This window comes from Polyodon spathula, chromosome 19 (assembly GCF_017654505.1).
Source record: "Polyodon spathula isolate WHYD16114869_AA chromosome 19, ASM1765450v1, whole genome shotgun sequence".
In the NCBI taxonomy this organism is placed as follows: domain Eukaryota; kingdom Metazoa; phylum Chordata; class Actinopteri; order Acipenseriformes; family Polyodontidae; genus Polyodon; species Polyodon spathula.
Window position 1 is genome coordinate 33,406,452 of NC_054552.1, and position 21,803 is coordinate 33,428,254.

The 21,803-nt window shown below is 41.3% G+C and overlaps 2 protein-coding genes and 1 long non-coding RNA gene across 4 annotated transcripts in view; 2 read left to right on the forward strand and 1 right to left on the reverse strand.

Annotated features, from left to right (window-relative positions):
• On the forward strand, positions 1-12,822 carry LOC121294670 (endoplasmic reticulum aminopeptidase 1-like). Its single transcript, XM_041218636.1, has 18 exons — positions 1-1,802; positions 2,601-3,218; positions 3,593-3,731; positions 3,805-3,939; positions 4,353-4,473; positions 5,310-5,464; positions 6,818-6,931; positions 7,366-7,500; positions 7,615-7,746; positions 8,105-8,259; positions 8,484-8,563; positions 8,938-9,121; positions 9,495-9,651; positions 9,993-10,177; positions 10,586-10,753; positions 11,073-11,213; positions 11,507-11,588; positions 11,861-12,822. Exons 2-18 carry the CDS (start codon positions 2,713-2,715, stop codon positions 12,089-12,091), a joined length of 2,820 nt encoding a protein of 939 aa, XP_041074570.1. The 5' UTR covers positions 1-1,802; positions 2,601-2,712; the 3' UTR covers positions 12,092-12,822.
• Positions 3,837-16,876, reverse strand: LOC121294671. The gene is made up of 3 exons (XR_005946811.1): positions 16,482-16,876; positions 7,336-7,493; positions 3,837-3,922 (listed from the first exon to the last, which is right to left on the reverse strand). It is a non-coding gene; the product is annotated as an uncharacterized LOC121294671 (long non-coding RNA).
• LOC121294667 (ras and EF-hand domain-containing protein-like) overlaps positions 15,692-21,803 on the forward strand; it is an 11,841-nt gene continuing 5,729 nt past the window's right edge. The window contains exons 1-8 of one of the 2 annotated variants that reach the window (XM_041218632.1): positions 15,692-16,330; positions 17,898-18,047; positions 19,294-19,384; positions 19,949-20,044; positions 20,648-20,725; positions 21,079-21,194; positions 21,319-21,387; positions 21,608-21,689. In XM_041218632.1, coding sequence (XP_041074566.1) covers positions 16,005-16,330; positions 17,898-18,047; positions 19,294-19,384; positions 19,949-20,044; positions 20,648-20,725; positions 21,079-21,194; positions 21,319-21,387; positions 21,608-21,689 — 1,008 coding nt within the window. In that variant the 5' untranslated portion in view covers positions 15,692-16,004. The remainder of the gene's footprint in view (positions 16,331-17,897; positions 18,048-19,293; positions 19,385-19,948; positions 20,045-20,647; positions 20,726-21,078; positions 21,195-21,318; positions 21,388-21,607; positions 21,690-21,803) is intronic. The other variant, XM_041218633.1, reaches the window with a different exon arrangement.

Below are 21,803 nucleotides of genomic sequence, written 5' to 3' on the forward strand. Positions count from 1 at the left end.
AAATAGACAAATTAGCGATTGTCTAATTTAATTGTTGTAGACCACAAATGCAATTCATTTAAAATAGTAAGAGAAATAGAACACAGAGTCACACATGTTAAACTGCATGAAACTTTGTAGAAGTTGTTTAAGATGCCTAATTAAAGCAAAAAGTGGTCTAACATCTACACACGAGTGCCTATTGCTTATAATATCAGTGATTACTCAGCGGAAATTGAAATCTGAGTTTTGTATGCAGGTAGGTATATAAAAGGTATAAATGACAAATCTCGAGGTGTTCTAATACCTCCCCACTGTATCTCTCATGCTGTCAGCACACCTGTTATAGTCAGACTCATTAACTGTACGTTCCTCCTGTAATGTCTCAGATCTTTTCTGCACATCAGTGCAGTTCGAATTTGCACTGTGTTGTAAGATATTAAGGAAGAAGACAGTATAAAAAGGAGCCAGTTCAAGATGACCCATGCAGTGCGTGATGCATGCTTTCTCCATGAGCATGCAGAATACAAGGAGACCATCAGATTCAACACTTCAATAAATATACAACCAAAAGGTTCAGAATCGTGTCAAAAGAAATTCATGGGTTTGTTTTTTGGAATGCACTGCATTTTTTTCGATGAACCTCTTTTTTTTTCGTTGTACAGTTTTAAGAATTGAAACGGTCTTGGTATAACCCTGTATGCAAAAGAGGTTGTTTTTTGGGTTTTTTTTTTTTTTTTTTTGTAAAGTGGCCTGTTGATGTAAAAATATCTTGTGAATCCTGTATCTGAATATTTTTTGTCGCGTTTTGTTGTTGCTTATACTTTTATTTTATATATACCGTACATACCGAAAGCACCTTATTTTAATTTTAAATAAAAAAAATAAAAATAAATAAGATTTAAGAAAAATCTGTTTGATCTCTTCTCTTCATAGTTGTTTAGTCACGTTCATATATATATATATATATTTTGTCTCTTATAATAAGTACTCTCCATGGCTCCCAGACCAGTTATACACAATTAGCTTCTATCACGTAATATTCATTACTGTGAATGCCACCCCAGCAACACTGATAAGGAGGTATGATTTGCATGGCCCCTGGGAGATAGCAGCTGATGCTTGGAGGAAGTCATTCTAAAATGGAATCACTCAATATTTGTAATGCAAATTGACCATTAGTCTGGAACTGAAATGATAGAAAGCAGGCTGTGTTTTAGAAATTCCCATAAAATAACCGGTCAAGCTTTCCGAGGAAGTCTGCGTCAGTGTGTATGTGTGTGTGTGTATGTGTGTGTTACACAAGCTTCCTCCCTCCCTCTGCTCTTACTGCAGTATAGAAATGTTATCTCCCCTTGTTTCTTCATTGCAATAAAACTCCAATATGTTTCAAATCTAAACAACATTTTTAAAGGGCTTCTACCTACTTCTAAATAGTTTCTTACAGTAATCTTTACTGTACCCCTTTAGAAATAAGAATAATGCTATATTCTTTCTGTCAAGCTGTTTATGGAAGTTTTAATGATTTAATTAAAGTTCAGACAGAAACATACAACAGTTAACACCAATAAATGGTCAGGTCGGTTCACCAACCCACACAGCGTGATGCTTTTCATAATAGGACAGGATCCTACATCTCGTCTTTCATTTGTATGTTAAATGCCTTCTGCCATCTACTGCAACTCATGCAAATGGAGAGATAAGAGAAGCACTGTAATCTGTAAACCAGGCTGTTCCTTCTCAAAACACAGCATTGACTTCAGCCAGTGAGCATCTCCGAGGTGAGCCTACAGTACAACAAACTAACTACACCAGCAGAACAGGTGATGGCTTTTTCCTTGTCTTTTTCTAATCACTTATACTTGGTACTGGAAAGCATCCTAAATTACCCTACAAGTGAACTGTGCTATAGAAGTCTTGCAGATGTCTTGCCTGCTAAGATTTCCATGACACAGGAATCTGGCCACTTGAGTATTGCAATCTCCATATAAAGTACTACTGTACTTCATAAATTAATTCGCAGTTAAATAATTAACTGACAGCTAAAAGAAAAAAAAAAAAATCCTGCTTATAAAATGAATGATGTTGTATGAGTATTAAGTTTCATTAAAAATAATGCTGTATTAATTTTTATTAGCCCTTTTTGTATCAATGCACTGAATTTCCAATGTGTTTTGTAATATGAGATCTCCTTTAATGACACCCGAGACTGAAGCAGCCGAGCTGAATAATTCAAACTAATGCACACCATTTCTATGACAGGAAATGCTTTACTATTAGTTCCATTTATAAGCATGTAATTACAGAATAACCACCACAGTAATGACCTTTCAATTCAAATGAAGACAGCATGCATTAATGATACATTTATCATGGGCAGTGTTTGAAAAAGTGTTTGCTTTTCTTATTAATTGATGTCGCACGAAGCCTTTATGTTTTACAGAATTCAGTATTACAATGCTATAAATATAACGAGCTACCCGAACAGATGGCTAAATGCAGATGATGTAAATGTGTGCAGATCTAACTGTTAACAACTGATCACAGGGACTGCAGCAATGGGATTTCACTGCATTGCTGACATTGTTTTGAACAGCAATCATTACATTTTTATATTTCAGTAATGGGGTTCACCCAAGAATAAGGAAACGATCTGGAGAATTCCTATCAAAGACTAACAGACCTAATCATAACAGTAGCCATTAACACTCCACCAACGTCATTAACACAACCATGCCTGCAAACAATCGTTTTGTTCTTGTGCTGATGTTGGCCAGCTTTTCCAAAACTTTTGAGGAAGCACGGTACATTAACTCCAGTGCCAGCCACTCCGCCACATCTGGAGAGGTATTTCCGTGGAGCAGCTACCGGCTCCCAGACTCCATTATCCCTGAACATTACTACATTACCATCCATCCAGACTTCCAGAATAGGACCTTCACCGGGAGGGTGAAGATCCTGCTGGCCGTCTTGAAGGACACGAACCATGTGGTGCTGCACAGCAAGAACCTACAGATGAGGGAGGCTCTTCTTCTGCCGTTACCAGAACATCACAACCAGAAGAAGCTCTCGCTGCGCTTGCAGGAGTCTGTGCAGAACGAACAGGTGGCGTTCACCTCCGGCACCACCTTGCAGGCAGGGAGGAAATACGAGCTCTTTATTAGCTACACAGCGGCCCTCTCCAACAGCTTCTCTGGGTTTTACAAAGCCTTCTACAGGACAAGAAATGGGACAACAAGGTACACACATATCCTGCTACTGTGCATCTAACATCAGAGCAACAGGCTTGGTCCATGATGTTCTAATGCCCTCTTGTGGTCATGTTGCTGTACTGCATACCCTTACCATTTGAGTGTGCATTTTACATGTAAGCATATACATGTTCAATTATGCACATTGCATTTATATAGATTAGCTCCAGATAGTGACATACTAGAAGAAAGAAACTGTAAGCCATTGTACTAAACATGTGCATGCAAATGCACCACAAGCGACCTTAATGTGGCGATTCTAAAAGATACATACGCTTTAGTGCAGTCCTGTAAAATCCTCCTCATGGCTCTCAATGCAATAGAACTGTTTTCATTGTGTTCTTTCTTCTGTGATTTATTAGAATGTTAGCCTCAACCCACTTTGAAGCCACGTCTGCCCGGAAAGCATTCCCCTGTTTTGACGAGCCTAGCATGAAGGCAGTGTTTACAATCACGATCACCCGGGACCAGCAGCACCATGCCATCTCAAACATGCCAAAGGTATGCAGATATACACTCACCGTGTTGCCACTCCTAATGTGCTCTTACTGAATTATATCCCTCTCTCCCCTAGAGGACCACCATGCCCAGGGCAGACGGGTTACTGGAGGATCACTTCCTGCACAGTGTGAAGATGAGCAGCTACCTAGTAGCTTTCGTTGTCAGTGACTTTGCTTCCAACAGCACTGCATCTAAAAGAGGCACCAAGGTAACAGATCACACAGTGACGACGAGGATGACAAGCCAAAGACAGCACAAACTAGTCTTGCACTGTGCGGTATACTCATAGGTATAACACAAGGCATGAATAATGAAACACAGTTACACAATCTCTCAAGCCATAGACAGGAATCCCTGAGCTCACAACCTTCTGTCTTAAAGTTACCCCCTGACAAAGTGTTAAACTACAAGCATTGATGAATCCTGCATGCCAGTGCAAAGAAAGAATGCTCACTACAGCCAGCACCAAAATTATTACAAAGCTCTAAGGTCAGGACCTGGGGGTGATCTGCTTATCGATGTGATATAATGCAAATGGTGGGGTGTTTTATTATAGTCAGTGCTCTGTATTGTGTCAAGTAAAGGCTAAGTAATGTTTATTTCCACATTGTTTCCCCACAGGTTTCAGTTTTTGCTCCAAGTGAACAAATGGACCAGACACAGTATGCTCTCCATGCCGGTGTGAAAATACTGCAGTTCTTCGAAGAGTACTTCCAGATTCCATACCCCCTTCCAAAAATAGGTAGCGGAAGGCACACCCTGTATTGCTTTTATTTATCTGTACACGTCTACATCTGCCATCCTGAAATATCACAGTAAGGTCAAGTTTATAATGAACCTTTTCAGGTCGACAAACGATTCAGCTAACGCCTTTATCACTGTTGATTATCGCATTGATAAGTGCATTAACCATAGCAAAAAAAACAACCCGATTGCATTGTGGAGATTGCAATGCAGTGGGTCTATTCTAATGATCTGACGCCTCGTGATTATTAAGACCTGCCGCTGTTTACACCAGGGGTGTCAAGTTACTGGAGTAACTGGCTTTCGTTCCACACAGGCTCTCACCTCCTTCATTGGTCTAATTATTTGGTCAATTGGACACATTTAACACTTCTCTCCAAGCCTAGAAATGTTTAATAGTGAGTGTAGCTTGAATCAAGCGCATTTTAAAAATCATCAACTGTAAAATAATATTTTAATGAAACACGTCCAATTCAACAAATAATAATATCAATTAAGTTAATTGAGAGCTTAAGTTGGAATGAAAACCAGAAGACCCTGCGCCCCCCCTCGAGGATTAGAGTGTGACACCCCTGCTTTAGGTCTTTCACGTAAGGACTTGTTGTTTTTGTTTTTTTAACAACAGCGCCACCTGCTGATCATAGTGGTAATGACATACAGTAAATTCCCTTGTTATCATTGCTAACCTGTGCTGGAGAGGTTTTACACTGTTATGCAGCGAGTGAAAGATTCTCGTTCCAGTAAGGACAGGGTACTGTAGGTGTTCTGTAACAGTTCACAGTGGGATGCTATGAAGCAGCACTTTGATTTGAATTGCTGATTTTTTCTGTGCAGACCTGGTAGCTATCCCTGACTTTGAGGCCGGTGCCATGGAGAACTGGGGCCTGATTACCTTCCGGGAGACCTCCCTGCTGTACGAGCCCAAAACATCGACAATGCGCAACAAGCTGTGGGTCACCCTGGTCATTGCTCATGAGCTGGCTCACCAGGCAAAGCAGCTTTACTATCACTTGAATACCGTCTCACGCGGGTCATTCAGAAGGATGCATGCAACATTCACACTAAGAAAGAGGCATGAACACAGGGGGCATTTAAAAAAAACATTTATGAAAAGGGTGCATTTAAAAAAAATAATGTAATTTGGTGCATTTATAAGGTCGTGTGCATTTAAATGAAGTATATACACTGTGTATAAAGAAAATACAAGCAATATGGTTCATTCAGAAGATATAGGCAACATGCGCCCCAGGGATGGTGGAGTAGCTGAAATGTGGCATGCTGTTAAGGAAGGGCTGGGATCATGTTATATGATGTACTCTTGGCTGTTAAGGAAGGGCTGGGATCATGTTATATGATGTATTCTTGGTTGCTATGGAAGGGCTGGGATCATGTTATATGATGTATTCTTGGTTGCTAAGGAAGGGCTGGGATCATGTTATATGATGTATTCTTGGTTGCTATGGAAGGGCTGGGATCATGTTATATGATGTATTCTTGGTTGCTATGGAAGGGCTGGGATCATGTTATATGATGTATTCTTGGTTGCTATGGAAGGGCTGGGATCATGTTATATGATGTATTCTTGGTTGCTATGGAAGGGCTGGGATCATGTTATATGATGTATTCTTGGTTGTTAAGGAAGGGCTGGGATCATGTTATATGATGTATTCTTGGTTGTTAAGGAAGGGCTGGGATCATGTTATATGATGTATTCTTGGTTGCTATGGAAGGGCTGGGATCATGTTATATGATGTATTCTTGGTTGTTAAGGAAGGGCTGGGATCATGTTATATGATGTATTCTTGGTTGTTAAGGAAGGGCTGGGATCATGTTATATGATGTATTCTTGGTTGTTAAGGAAGGGCTGGGATCATGTTATATGATGTATTCTTGGTTGCTATGGAAGGGCTGGGATCCTGTTATATGATGTACTCTTGGTTGCTATGGAAGCGCTGGGATCATGTTATATGATGTATTCTTGGTTGTTAAGGAAGGGCTGGGATCATGTTATATGATGTATTCTTGGTTGCTATGGAAGGGCTGGGATCCTGTTATATGATGTACTCTTGGTTGCTATGGAAGCGCTGGGATCATGTTATATGATGTATTCTTGGTTGTTAAGGAAGGGCTGGGATCATGTTATATGATGTATTCTTGGTTGTTAAGGAAGGGCTGGGATCATGTTATATGATGTATTCTTGGTTGCTATGGAAGGGCTGGGATCATGTTATATGATGTACTCTTGGTTGCTATGGAAGGGCTGGGATCATGTTATATGATGTACTCTTGGTTGCTATGGAAGGGCTGGGATTATGTTATATGATGTACTCTTTGTTCCCCAGTGGTTTGGAAACCTGGTCACCATGGAGTGGTGGAATGACCTTTGGTTAAACGAAGGCTTCGCCACCTACATGGAGTTCATTGCCACTAATCACTTAGAGCCCAGCTTGTATGCGGTGAGTAAGAAACAAGAGCCCCCAAAACAAAAAACAAGAGAGAGAGAGAGAGAGAGAGACCTGGCAATGAGTGCCACAGTACAGTGACCTACGCCATGACTACACTGAAACCATCATAGTCTCATTGGAGGTCATCATAGAGAGAGAGGCTCCACTGTGTCTGACAAGAGCAAACTATTCAAATATTTCAATTGCTCCATGTGAATTAAAAGATATAGGAGACGTTTAATAATCCAACTTTCCAATAAGGTAAAAAAAAAAACCGTTTATTTATCCAAGCCAGTAAAAGTAATATATATTTTTTAAAGAACTGGGTCAGATTAGAGTTAGTGACTGCAAAATCAGAAACAACTTAAAACTGCAAAGGAATTGAAACCCAGGGTGAGGCAGTAAGTGAGATTTACCGTATAGACCATCATTGTGCTTCTTTCCAGGAAGATCAGCTTCTCATCACCACTTTCTACCAAGCCCTGGAGAAGGACTCCTTCAGGACCTCTCACCCCATCTCTCTGCCTGTCAGGAGCTCAGCGCAGATCAGAGAGATGTTTGACGTGGTCTCCTACTGCAAGGTAAGAGGAAGTTCACAGTGAAGGATAGAGCAGGGAAGCTGAACCCACAACTCTGCTCTCTCCAGCCAGACTGCCTTGGCTGAATCCTCTTGGATTGTGCTTGCTGTCTTTCAGGGTGCCAGTATTCTACGAATGCTGCACAACCTCCTGACAGAGCCTATATTTACTCGTGGAATCAGAGCCTATTTGAAAGAACACAGTTACAGCAATGCCCACCAAGACCACCTGTGGCAAGCTCTTACTAAGGTACTTTAGTTTTTGTAAAAAGCAGACATGTGAGGCTAAACTATGGGGGGAAAACCAATTGTAATCAGACAACCAATGAATACTATTTTAGTGTGGAATTGAACAAGATTGTGGGACACTGACCACAGCTAAAAATACCAGACACTATCAAGGAAAGATATTTCTGTTTAAAACTGCAGACTGCTCTCATAATATAGGAAAGATAACTCCACTCAAAACAACACACCAGTGTACTAATGCAATATAGTGATATTTCTAGCTACAGTAAGCGCATTCATTTCTCTTGAAATGGATTAGGTAGCGATCCTATGGTAGCCTGTCTGCAGAGTTAATGAAGCTGTGTTGTTTAATGCTGCAGAGTGCTTTGGAGGCTGGCAAGAGTGTGAATGTGAAAGCCATCATGGACACCTGGACGATGCAGAAAGGGTACCCGCTGGTGTCTGTAACACTACAAGGAAGGAAACTCAAACTTTCCCAGAGCATTTTCACTCTCTACCCACAAAGCAACACAGGGTACGGTGGCATAAACTCTCTAATGGGAGGGAATGCATGCACACTAAGGCAAGCAGCGTGGTTTCAGTGCAGGTTGCAGGTGAATGGATAGGACTAATGATTTTACTTTGCATGGTCTTATCCATTTACTCTAGAGGTGCAAAAATGAAATAACATCTGAAATGAATTTGTGTTGATTGCCTTCACAACAGAATGTATTGGACTTTTACTTTTTTTTTTCTCAGCTTCCTTTGGCAGATTCCTTTTACGTTTTATACAAGCAATTCAACTGTCGTCATCAGCCATCTAGTGAAGAGCAAAGAAGGTGATCCCTAATGTGTTCATAGCAATAACGATCTTTAAGTTTTACTGTGTTTACTTAAACCCCATTTCCAACCTTACTGATGCATCGCCTCTTACATGCTGGGTTATCTTAACACAATACCATGTAAATGAATACTAGAATACCCAAATCCACCTTTCTTGAAATGTTACACATTAAACTCAAAACATCTTCCTTTTAATGCATCCTTATTTAAAATCCCAGCCTCTCATTCCTCTTATGCGCCTGATCGTATTTAAAACCAGGGACCTAGTCACTCTGAAATAGATCAAGGCCCTGTGCCAGTAGAGAGCATGTCAGCTGTAAAGTATCGTGCAGATACACTGTGAATACGCCTCTGGAATCTCTTGTTGCAGAATCCATTGATCTCCCCCATGATGTTGCCTGGATCAAAGCTAATGTGAACTCCACTGGCTTCTACAGAGTGTCCTATGATCTCCCAACGCTGCGTGTCATCAGCAGCCAGCTGAGAGAAAGGCACAGCACGTTCAGCAGGAGTGACAGGGCCAGCCTCATTGATGATACATTCCACCTGGCCAGGTACAGCAGAGGCAGTACATTAAGGACTGCTGGGACAGATCCTGATAAACCCAACTGGACAGGCTGCACTTAAGACACTTTTCAATTGTACACACCTTCCCAAATCAGCACAATCAAGGGACCAGCTTGTGTAATAAAGCTACTGAGAAACTGTGCATGGCTAAAAGTGCTTCACTGTGGAATAAGCAAGACCGAATGGTTTAAAACAAACTGCTCAAGTATACAACAGTACAAAAGAATAACGGGCAGGATGAATTTAGTGGTTGTTATCACAGAGTCCAGTTAAAATGTTGATCACATAGTCATAGTGTCTACCAAGGTCTAGGAGTGTCCATCAATCTGATTTGACTCATTGAAATCCTGTGTTCCACAGCCAGGGGACCCTGAAGTACAGCAAGGCCTTCTCTCTCAGCCTGTTCCTGGGGAAGGAGAAGGAATATCTCCCCATAAGAGTGTTTGTTGCCCACATGACCCGCATGCTCAGTAAATTTGCTTTCAGCAGAGAGCACTGTGTTATGCAGCTGATAAAGGTACAGTGCATTCCAGCTCTCTATTCACGTGGCTTTCATTGGGCCAGATGAAGTGTTTTCTTTGCTGTAAACCTTATTGTTTAATAGCTCCCTGTACCTTCATCATGCTGCACTTCGAGAAATAACTTCACAATATGTGTAGATATTGTAAGTTGTGACTGGATTCATTGATCAATTATTAAATGGTCATTTTAAATATGAATTTATTTATTTACTATCCAGTTTCAGTTTGCATTGCTCACCTTGACTATAAAGTCAAATTTGCCCCCAATCTTTTAAAAAATGCAAAGCAGCCATTTGTTGAAGGGCTGTATTGTCTTTGTGCTGTTGTCATTTGTCAGAAACACATCCATAGTTTGCTGGGGGTGCTGATGCAGGCTCAGCTTTGGGATGACAGCGGCACCTTGCCTCAACAGAACCTGCGCACCCTCCTCCTCTCCATCGCCAACGGGTACAGGAGTCTCCCCGCAGCAAAGCACGCAGAGAAACTCTTCCACCGCTGGATGGAAGCTGATGGGAAAACCCAGTGAGTAAAGCCAAGACTCTCTCACATCTCCCACACAACTGAGCCGGGAGTGAATCGTTCGTTCAGTGACCACGTTTAAAAAAATGCATCTGCAGCCCCTTCAGAGCATGATTGGTGATAGTGGTATAATTATACTTCGTTAGGCATATATTTTGCCAATTTAATGACATATACATGCATACATATGGTGGCACTTTTGCACTTCTATATTAGATTATTTAAACGTCTTTCCTCTGTACTGCTATCTTGTGGATGAAATGCATGGTGATTTTCACAATATGTTTTTTTTGTTTGTTTTAATGTGATTTGTACAATTTTTTTCAAGTTCTATATATTAACTATGAAGTGCTTTGCTTTATGTAAAACAGCCCCATACGATTACAGTCTTCTTTTCGGCTGTTGCAACAGGTTGCCCAGGACTCTCCGAGGAATGATATTCCGGATAGGGATAAAGAAGGGTGGAGACAGGGAATGGACGTTTTTACTGCGCAAGTATATCGAAAGCACTTCCAGCGCCGATAAAGTGCAGATCCTGGCAGCCTTGTCCCGAACTAGGAGCACAAGAAAGAAGAAATGGCAAGTGGCTTAAACATTTACTATTGGTTTCTTTCCTGCTGCATCCCTGACTGTATTATACACAGCTCAGTTCATCCTGCCCTATCAAGTCTCCCGATTCCAGGCCCTCTCATTGTGCCATGTGTGTGCCCACAGCAGGTCTGCACCATTTTACAAGGGAGGGGTGCAGTAAAATGTGACTAAATGAAAACACAAAAAAAGACCATCCAACTGGTTTGAATGCACACACTAACGTATTAACAGTATTCCCGCTTGCAAAGTTACACCCCCAGTTTCATTTCTAACTGTGGTGCTGTATTAAGCCTCTCCATCTATTCAGGTTACTGAATGCAGCGTTGCAGAACCGGGTGATCAAGACTCAGGATTTTGGCACCATCGTCAGACAACTGGCTCGCTCTCCAAAGAGTAACCAGTTAGTCTGGAAGTTTGTACAGCGACACTGGAGCAAGCTCGTCAAAAAGCAAGTACAGCATCCAGTGGCATGTGGAGACTGTGTAGCTGTGCGGGTCCATAACTTACTGATGAAGGCAGTGTCTAGTAGAAGTGTGATACCTTGCATTGCAAGCAGCTTCCAGTTGCACCAAGCAGTAATAAAATACACCCTAGCTATTTTTTCAGAAATTAATTGTTTGATTGTTTTACAAGTTAAAAGTGCTCGGCTGTTTTAGTAAGACTGCTAGAAAAGGAAGTCCTGTGGTCTGTTTGAATGCAGCGCTGTTGTTAACACAGCTTTCTTCGGTTCCTTTCTTGCAGGTTTTCTTTAGGTTCAAGATATCTGTCTCGTATCATTGTTTCAATAACCTCGAAGTACACCACCAGAAAGAAGTATAAGGAAGTAAGTAGCAGGAATGTGCGTGTGAGTCATACAGCCTGAGAGCAGCCTGGGCTGCTGTGCAGTTTAAATGATCAGGAATCCCAAGTATGAAAGAGGACAAGACAGTTCATATTTCAGCCCAGTTAACAAACTGTATCCGTACTATATGTTACGGTTTCTAGAACGGTTCAGAACAGTTTTGTGAATCGGACCTGTTGTGTTCAGTGCAGGTGTTCAGTACCCTTCCTAAAGCACATCCCTCTGTGTTGGTCTGTTGTTTCTTTCTGTTATAGGTTAAGAAATTCTTTTGCTCTCAGAAGAACCTCAGAAACCTTGCCTTTGTCAGGCAGTCCCTGGAAATGATCAAAGTCAATATCTTGTGGCTGAAGAAGAATAAAAAACAGATCAAGTCTTGGCTTCGCGAGGAGTACACTGAAACATACACAACAGGCAGGCACTGCAGACTAGCAACAGCAAAACAATGGGGGATTGTGCATTACACTACATGGCTGCACCACACATAAAGCAGGCAATAACTTACAGGAATTACTTATGCTATGATGTCATTTTTTCCATTTCCTGATATGTAAATAGGGTTACGGGAAGATGACAGGACAGCGCAACAATCCCTCTCAGGAAGCATCTTGTTTTATGGTAGTTACTTTTCATTATTTCTAACAAATTGCAGTCTTCTATCAACATTAGAAATATTTAATAAGATTTTTAAACAGGTAATTGATAAAAATAGACCTATCAATAGATATACAGTAGAGTAATACCGAATAAAAAACAACTATGATTTCCATTATTGCTTTTGTTCACCGCTAAGGGACAGGGGTAGCTTTAACACTTGACGTTTCAATTTAAATTAATTCTTAAGACTTTTATTCGTGTTATTGGTAAATGTAAACTGGAATGCGTTCCTTGTGATAATTAGAGAATTGTAGGCTGAAGGGGAGGGCTCTTTTAAGATGGTTAGGGGGGGAGGGGGCACTATTCGGGGTTCTAGCAGGGCAGTGTAGTTTAGGGGCATCTGTCAGTCATAGGCCAGCTGCAATGGCAGGTCACAGCGTTTGAGAGAAGTTCTTCAAATCACACTTTTTAATGTATTTCCCATTGATAATGTAAAATTAAACAAATACAAATTTGCATGGTCAGTCTGTTTTACTTGTGTTTGTTGCGCATTCATGTTTATTTGTGACTGTCTAAGCCAGTGATGTTGTAAATATCAGAGCCGAAGATATTCCAAAAGTAATTCATACCCTCCTACAGTTGTCGCTAGACCAAGCCCTAATGACTCACTCGTATGTGGACATTGTGGCAAGCAGTTTCCATGCAGGAGGAGGCTTGTGTCCCTGTACTGTCGGTAAAACCACATTCATGCAATTTAAAATGCCCTGTCAACAGCAGTGCAAGGCACCTACAGTAGTCGTTTCAATGACAATCATTATCAAGTTATCAGATAGCATTTAAAAAAACCTACTCTGTAGTGTTAATGTAGTCTATGGATGCCATTTTATATCTCGCGCAAGTAACTGTACCGTAGTGTAAAGAAACTAGACCTGTAATGCATCCTATTCAAGTCACAGCTCAAGAATCTCACCTGCTCAACACAAAAGACTGGCAGAGACACAAATCATGTGCTGCAGCTCCAGGCAATAAAGCCTCTCATTGACTCACATAGAGGATCTTCATTCACTGATGCTAATCGGACGCAGGGAAACAGCCTGGTTTGCGAGAATGAGAGATTTCCAAAGCACTTAAGAAAACTTCAAGAATTTCCTCCAGATGTTGGAAGTGGACTATAGCAGGGGTGCAGAAGTCCAGTAGTCCAGAGTGTATAGGGGTCTTTTAAGAATGAACCCATTAAGAGCTGGAAGGAGGTTCAGTCAGGAAGCAAACTCACCAAACAACCAGAAGTCCCAAAGGCTCCTCACCCCAATATCGCTCCAGACAGAGTTCATTGGAAAGTTAGGAAAAAGTAAGAGCAAGGCCAGGTATTAGTCATGGTTAGGATGTGTATCAGTGTACAAGGAGATATTATTCCCTGTCCAGAATCGCTAAGTCAACAGTATACCTACCCATGCAGCATGTAAAGCATTGGTCTGGGATTGTATGTGGAAAATAATGCTGCATTATCCCCACCCTTCATTCTACCTACATGCATTTTTGGAATGTAATTGAATTTTGATTGACCTCTTACAACCTTTGCACTGGAAACAGGTCACTAATTCTATCAGTGCTAGTTGGTTAGATCGAGTTCTGAGGCTGATGCAGAGCCCCATGTGAAAGCGGTTTGATCTTGGTCTGCTGCTGGTGGAAACAAACAGGACTGATTTCACACTCATTTTCAGATGGACACACAGATCAAATCTTACAAGTTCAGTATCACTAAAAAGAGACCGGTCCGTTTATATTAAAACATGAAAATCTTGACGAAATGTGTATTTCATGATTTATTAATTTTTTGTAACTGGATTTTAAAAAAATAAATAAACTATAATCTTAAATGTATCTTGTAAAACAAAGGCCCTCATTCCTAGCTAACCTGTGTGTTTATTACGTGCACTAATGCTAGGTGGAGTACATCTTTCCCCAGTGACTGAGTAAGATTGTGAAAAGAACTCTGTTTGTTTGGAATGCACCAGGGAAAAGTCTTGTTTGCTGAAGGGCGCTTTGGAAAGACAAGCTTATCACAGTGCAGACCACCTTTTGTACACAGGCACTGCAGGTGTACAGTACCACTGTGCTACACGGCCAGGTGCACAGGACAGTGCGGGAACAACAGGATCAATCAAAAAACCCTTGCACACATAAAAATCTTATTTTCACATCAATGTATTTTGTTATTGTCATTGTGCAGCTATGGTAGAACTTGAATAGAGTACCACAACACCAACAATGACTGGACTGTGCTGTACCGCCAGACACAGCGACTGAAACAGACATTGCGATCCATTGCGAAAATAAAACGCAGACCGCTCAGTGAAATTCTGTGTGTGATACTAACGCACTCGGCAATCAGATTCTCTCTAAAAAAAACAAACGGCCAGCCTCGTTTCTCCTTGACACCGCGGTCACAGCTCGGCACGTCTTCAGAGCACATGCATCCTGCTGTTCTCATTCCCAGATAAATTGCATTCTTTGACCTGCGAGCATCAGGATCTCTGGAGACAGATGCAAGGGACTGTCTCTGCCTAGCAAGGGAAACATGGGAGACTGCAATAGAAGCACCCCAACATGGAGGAGAGGAAAATGTATGAGAAATGAAAAGTTGAGCTCAGCAATGATAAGGGAGCAGTGTTGATGCTAACGATAGGGAGGGGGAAGTAACTGAAAATAACTTGAGCACTCCAACACTTTACAGTGACAGTGAAACCAGCTGAGCAAATACTGTAGGCCTACTGTGTTAAGCGGATAGGAATGAGCTCCAAGAATGAGTGTGGATAGGTTCCCACCTCTCACACTACTGAAGGGGGGGGGGGGGGGGGGGGGGGGGGGGGTTCCCTGCTGAATTAAAACTATGACTTGATACTGTCAAAATTAATTGCAATTCCCGCTGTACTCCGTGTATTTAAAAGTTACCATGGAAAGAAATACAGACACCTCGCATTGCAGTGCTTTCCTTAACGGTGTTTGTTGATGAATGCAGCACTGTTGTAAAGGCTGTCTCGGTTTCTTCCAGTATCACCTGTCTTTGTTTCTGACAATGAATACACTAGTAAGAAATATCGGATCTATGCCTTCTCTACCTCCTCGCCATTCCCGAGGACACCAACTGAGAGTAACTGTATATTTGCATTACACAATATTGTAAGGAGAAAAAGTCGACTGTTCTAAAAGAAAACAAGGAATTCTTAGCAACAAGGACGCTAAACGTTTTGTTATTGATTGAGCAACGTAACAACTGTCTTTAACATAAAAATACAAAAAAAAAATATGTCTGATCTTCAAGAAAACTGAATAGTTATAGATCGGTAGACTTCATTTCGGTAGCTGGGTCTGTTATTTTAGTTTCGGTTTTTAAATTAGCTTTATATATTTCCAACAAAAAATAACATCATAGCAGCAGGGAGGTCTGCTTAACACAACGCCTTAGCCGAAACCCACGCAACTCAGCGCGTCTATGACGTCAGCGAAGCACGATGGAGTTCGACTCTTGCACCTGTTTGAAGCTCATTAGGAAACACGCTCTGCCCGGGACCGATAAGCGAGTTCAGTAACATACCTGGAATACAGCGCGCTGCCAAAACAGGAGGGGATTCAGGGCACGGCGATTATATACTTCACAGCGCTTTCCAAGAAAAGAATAGAAACGTATTATTCTTTGTGTTGTTATTCGCATCCACATTGCCCCAGTGCTGCGGTCTACAGTACCCTATAACACTTACTGCGCTGAACCAGATCTCTGCATTTTAATAAACAGACTCTAAGTGTATGGAATCACAATCACCGAACAGCAAACCCGACCTCAGGAGACTGTTCTCTGCCTGTGATCTCAATAAATCTGGAAGGATCGAGTATGAAGATTTTGCGGCGGTTTGCCGGGAGCTGAGCGTCCAGCCCTCGCAGGTGCGTCTTCTCTTTAACAAGTTCGATATGGACCGGGACGGGTGCATCGACTACACGGATTTTTCGACCCGGTTCCACGAAGTTTCAGAAACTTTGGATCTGGCTTCTTTCGACGGGGCTTCGCATTCACACAGAATCGCTTGGGAGGAATTCGAAGAGAGACTCGGGGATGAAGTTCGCTGTCTGAACAGGTAGCTCACAGTACCAATTCTATTGTGTAAACCTTTCACACGGTATTACTCTATCCCTAACCCTTACCTATCTCTACACACATGTATTAAATATACAGTAGAGACACCAGAAATTTCCAAAATTTCAGGGTCAACTGTGGATTTACCTTACCTTTAAGTTGCAGGCAAATTCCTCAGCGGTGTCTGAAGTACTTTCACTGTCCCCAAGGTCGGTGATTCGATGGCATTACAGTCATAGCATCCATATTTCAAACCAATCAAAAAAAATACGAAGTAGTAGTACCGGATCTACAAACAGAAGGAATGTTGGCTTTGGAATGTATTGTGCGTTCATTTCGTACCTGGAGCCCAAAGCGTCAAAACCCCTAGCAGTCACGTTTATTATCCCAGGTGCTGATAACGCGGCGCATAGGGAACACCCTGTCCTGTTTGCGAAGCGATTGGCTCGGCTCCAGGCCCCCCCGATTGACTGATTCTACCTGTTGCATTTCGGATATCCACTTCCATTCTAGACCTGCAAAAAAAAAAAAAAAAGCTTATATCTTCCGCCAACGAATATAGAAGGCGGTTCCGTCCTGCTTACCTGTCAAAATTTTTGTTATATATCAGCACATAACGATGAAGTAACTCGTGTGTATGTATATATATATATATATATATATATATATATATATATATATATATATATATATATATATATATATATTCTGTTCATTTTGTCGGACTCGTATTTGCTATATAAAAACACAGAACTCGGGTGAAAAAACACATGGTCACTGGTAAGGCATTGAATAGTGTAAACCAAATCTGTTGTTGCAGCAGCTAATGTAAATGTAATCTAAGAAAATAATTTAGTATTACAGCTTGAAAAGTTTCCGTGGGGAAGGAAATTCAGTCCTTTAAAAGCCAGTGTCGATATTTTTCCTTCTGTTGCCATTGGAACCTGAGGGCAGTTCTGTACTGTACGGACGACTCGCTCGTGGAGGTGTGTCACCGTAGCTACACCGATCACTGAAGCTCAGCACTGCTACAAAGTAGCAGAAAAAACTTTGGACGGCGCCCTGAAAAGGTGTTGGTTTATTTATTTTTCTCTAGAAATAAGCAAGCATGTTGGCCAATTAATTCAGTTACTTGCCAGACTTCCGCTATGGTTCTGAAAGCAAACAGCTGCAGTGCAATTGCCTTCTTCCAAGACCCCTAATTCATTCTCAGGCTCCTGCTTTCTTTGTGTTTGCTTTTACAAGAACCCAGAACCTCTGTATATTGTGTTCAACTTAGATGTTTCTACAGCCAAAGGTTCATCAATGAATAGGCTCTTATAGTGTCTCTCTACATGCAGCCCTCTGCATGTTACTCTTTCATTGAGAACACAGCAAGTTATTTCACACTCTGCAAGTCATTTTAACACAAGACACAAACACCTCATCTGCTTACTTAATGACATCCAGGTTCTAATTCCAATAAGCAGTCCATTTCCAGTCTCATTATATCCTACACTGTGCACTGTGGCTCTGTGCCAGGCCGTGGCGGGGATGCGTGTGTTACTGTATTGTTGTTCTCTTGAAAGCAGCAGAGACCAGTTGGCGGAGCTGTACCAGCAGATCCATGCCTGCTCGGAGGAAGCTGTGCTCCAATATGAGTTGCTCATCGAGGGCCTGATCAGAGATCGCAGGGTCCACTGTCTGGAGACTGACAAACTGGAGTCCGCTCTGAGAAGGTAGGAAAGCGCTGGGAGTGCTGTGTGGCAGTATGAAAGTTTACACAGTATTTCTGCACAGTATTTTTGGCATCTTTACAATGGTTTCCCCATGGTTACGCTATGCAATTCCCATACTTGACTCTGGTTTGCCACGAAATACAACCCGACTGTCCTGATTTAGAAGAGAAGGCTGGACATCCAGTACTTTTTGCTAGAAGTAAGTCAAAGTGCAATAGCAAATGTGTAAGCGTTTAAAAAGTAACCAGTTTAATGAGCACAATTGCTTTTTGAGGCTCATTAAGAACTCAGTGTCCCCATCATGGATCTTTCATTCAGAAAGTCTGGAAAGCTCAGTACGAGCCGTATCTGTGCCATGCTATCTGCTCAGAGTTACCCTTGTAGACAGCATCCACCCCCGGTATCCTACAGCTGATAGGAATGCAAATCCTGTTCACATTAATCTTGTTTTCAAACCAAATAAATCCTGCTTCAGAGACTCGTATGTCTCGCCTTACCTAGATAGTGACGAGTCTCACATTCCACCTGCGTGGGTCATGCTGTGGCTTTCACACCCATTCGTACTTGTCATTGCTGAGGCCCTGTAAGCAGACTGCTCCACTGTCAGCCAGTTCCTCATTTAGGCAAGCCTGATGGTAAAGTCAGTTAAACATCTGCTAAAGGAAATAAGAGGATTAATAATAATAAAGAAAGGTAATATTGCAAAATCAGTAATTAACAATTTAAGTGAACGTGTGAACAATGATATTCTGGCTTGTTTATTATTTATTTATTTTTATTTTTTTTAATTTTAGAACAAAAGCTGTCAAGATACCAGTGGGAGGGGAGTTTAGCTGTTCAACTGGTTTTTAGAGAATCCGGGTAGTGGGTGGAATGGGACCTGTCAGGCAACTGCTTGCAGGAACGTATCTTAAGGCAGGTTCACATCTGAAACCTCCTGTCTCTGCTGAGGCTGAAAGGGCAGTAATCTGGTGTTAGGATCTTCGAGGAGAATAACTTAGTCCTTGTCTAAATACAGAGAAGATACTGGGACAGTCTTTAAAGAGAAAGAGAAAAGCAGCTGTGAATAATTTTAAAAGCAAAAATCAGTTGAATGTTGGGGGGACTGAAAAGTGGGGTGTTGCTGTAAGCACAGGTTTTCAGGCACTGTGTTGAGCATCTCTAACTACTACATAGTGAACAGGATTCAGAATGCATGAGGGTTATTGCCAGCAGGGCAGCTGATGGTCTTGGTTGTTTTATGCAGGACAGAGGAGATGACTGCGAGACATCTGACTGAACTAGAGGAAGATCTACAGCAGCAACTCTCCAACCTGGAGAAGAGAGTAAGAGAGGAGGTGAGACCACGCTATAGCGCTTCAAATAAAAAGGCATGCATGAGACCTAGGGCATGTACAGTGCAGTACGCTGAGCTCAGTGGTACAGTGCTGTGAGCAAATGGGAGGAGTTTCTGAATGTAGAAAATAACTTTTTGAATGCATTACATTGTTCATTTAACTACATGCATTATTTTATTCATAAAGTAGCCACCCAAGTATAACTGAAATACTATTAGTACCTACAACTAAGTTTTTTTTTTTTTTGCTAGTTTTATAAAGAGGATGATTTTTCTGCTGCTAAAAAAAAAACAGGATTAAACTGATATGAGTAGGAATGAAAGCTAAGTTGAGATGGAAGCTTTCTAACTTATTGAGGATACTCCAGTATTGTATTACAGCTTGCTTTTATAAGTTTAGTTCCAGACAGTGTTGATGAATGTGTGAGGTGTGTGCGCTTGCATTCCTATGGCACGTAGAGTGTTCTATTTCCAGAGGACTGTCTTACCATACTCTTTGAAACAAAGGTTTCCCTATGAGGACTCTGTAAACAAAAACCCGCTGCTTTGCTTTCACCCCTTTCAGGAGCGCCAGAAACTGGAAGCAGCAGTCGCAGGCCTTCAGAGGAGACATGAGAACGAGGTCTCTGATCTGCAGGCAGCTGCTGACAGGCTCAAAGCGGTAGGAGATGAAGGATTGCAATGGGCTTCTGATTTTTAAAGGGGATTTGCTGGGTTGTGTTTGCTTGCTGCTGAATAGAAGCAGAGTAATGGAGTGGAAGAAGGTATCTTGTTAAATGTCACTGTGGTTTTAAACATTCCTGTGTAGAAGAGAAGTCTGCTCTGGGTATTGGGTGGTTTGATGGAATATAGTACTGGCCACAGGGGACTGATCTCAGTTGTGTGTCTTGACCAGGTTTGTTCGAGGTAAAGTCTGTCTGTTTTTAGGTTGCAATAAAAAAGAAGAATAAAAAACGCATTTCTGGAAATCCCTTTGTTTTTCTCCAGATACTTTTAATTTTTCAGACTATTTTCTCTCTGCTGGAGTCTGTTTTTGCCAGCCACTATATTATAGATTCACTTCCTGTGCAGCAGGTATTAGGGCCCCACTTGAGGCTTACACTCACTTCCTGTGTCACAGATATAGAGTCCTAATACCTGCTGCGCAGGAAGTGAATCTATAGAGCGGCTGTCTTAGCAACTGTGAAGAACAAGATTTTTTTAATGTATTTATTTGAAGTACTCTAGTTATTAAATACACTTGTTTTTTGGGTTTTTTTAACAGCAACAAGAGTATCTGCTGCACTTAATCTCCAAAGAGGATGTTTCTAAACTTAAAGATACAATCCTTGAGCTGACACAGGTATGTTATTGAATGATAACCCTATCTAAAACAGTATTAGAAAAGTCTGCGAATCCTACTGGAATATTAGAATTGTCAACCACTGTGGCTTATAAAAGTTTTTTTATCCATGGTTATACTATGCATTTACCATAGCTTACCCTGGTTTGCCATGCTGGTTAATATGCTTTACCTTGTTGTTCTTTACACAATGCTTTCATGGTGCTTTATTATACTTTGCTGTGCATTTAGTGTGCTTCAATCAGGGGTGTACCACGTAACCACAGGAGGTCACTTCCAAGGTCACCTGCTAGGATAATGTGACACTGGAGAGCAATAAACATTTCTAGTGTTGGTTTGCTTGTTTCTTTCAGGAAAAGGAACACTTAAGGAAATGCCTAGAAAAAGCCAAGATGAGTGTTTCACTTCTTCAAGTAGAGCTGGATCAACTTAAGAATGATTATACAGACCAAAAATTACAACATGAGAGGTGAGACACAACTATATTGTATCATTACAGTACATTGCCTGGCATTATAGAGCACTTGCAGAATAGCCATGTTTTGTCCTGCATATGTAGTTCACTAAAATCAGTTTGCTTTTTGCTTGCATAGAGAGAAAGAAGCATTGTCCAAGATGGCAGAAGAACAACAGTCTTATTCCAATCAGATTGAAATATTGCAGTAAGTAATAGAGATGATCATAACTGGTTTGTTGGTTTTCCTTGATTTATAATTATGCTAAACTCGGGGGACGGGGGGGACGGGACATAACAAACTTTTGTTGCACAGATTTGTCATCATAGTAACTTAAAAGATGTCCTTAGTAAAATTAGAGAGCTGCCTCTTGTAGTCATTTTAGGTTCAATCTTGGAATGTAAAACTTTCTCCTCTTTTTGCACAGGGGTGTAAACAAAACGCTGTACGACAGCAACGATGGGCTGAGATCGGCTCTCAGTACAAACACTGGGTCTGGAAAGAAAAGGGTGAGTCCCAGTGCTTGATCCTGATCATGTGGTGCTGTCCCGTGAGTGACTGTAGTAAAGAACTGTTTAAAAGAACAAGCTGTTCACTCGCACTCTTCAGACTCTCATTCTTCT

Bases quoted from the DNA above. Each gene is read 5' to 3' on its own strand.
- LOC121294670 (XM_041218636.1), top strand. From the start codon at position 2,713: ATGCCTGCAAACAATCGTTTTGTTCTTGTGCTGATGTTGGCCAGCTTT. The intron at 3,219-3,592 runs GTACACACATAT...GTGATTTATTAG, and splicing joins ACAAGAAATGGGACAACAAG to AATGTTAGCCTCAACCCACT. The intron at 10,754-11,072 runs GCAAGTGGCTTA...CCATCTATTCAG, and splicing joins AGCACAAGAAAGAAGAAATG to GTTACTGAATGCAGCGTTGC.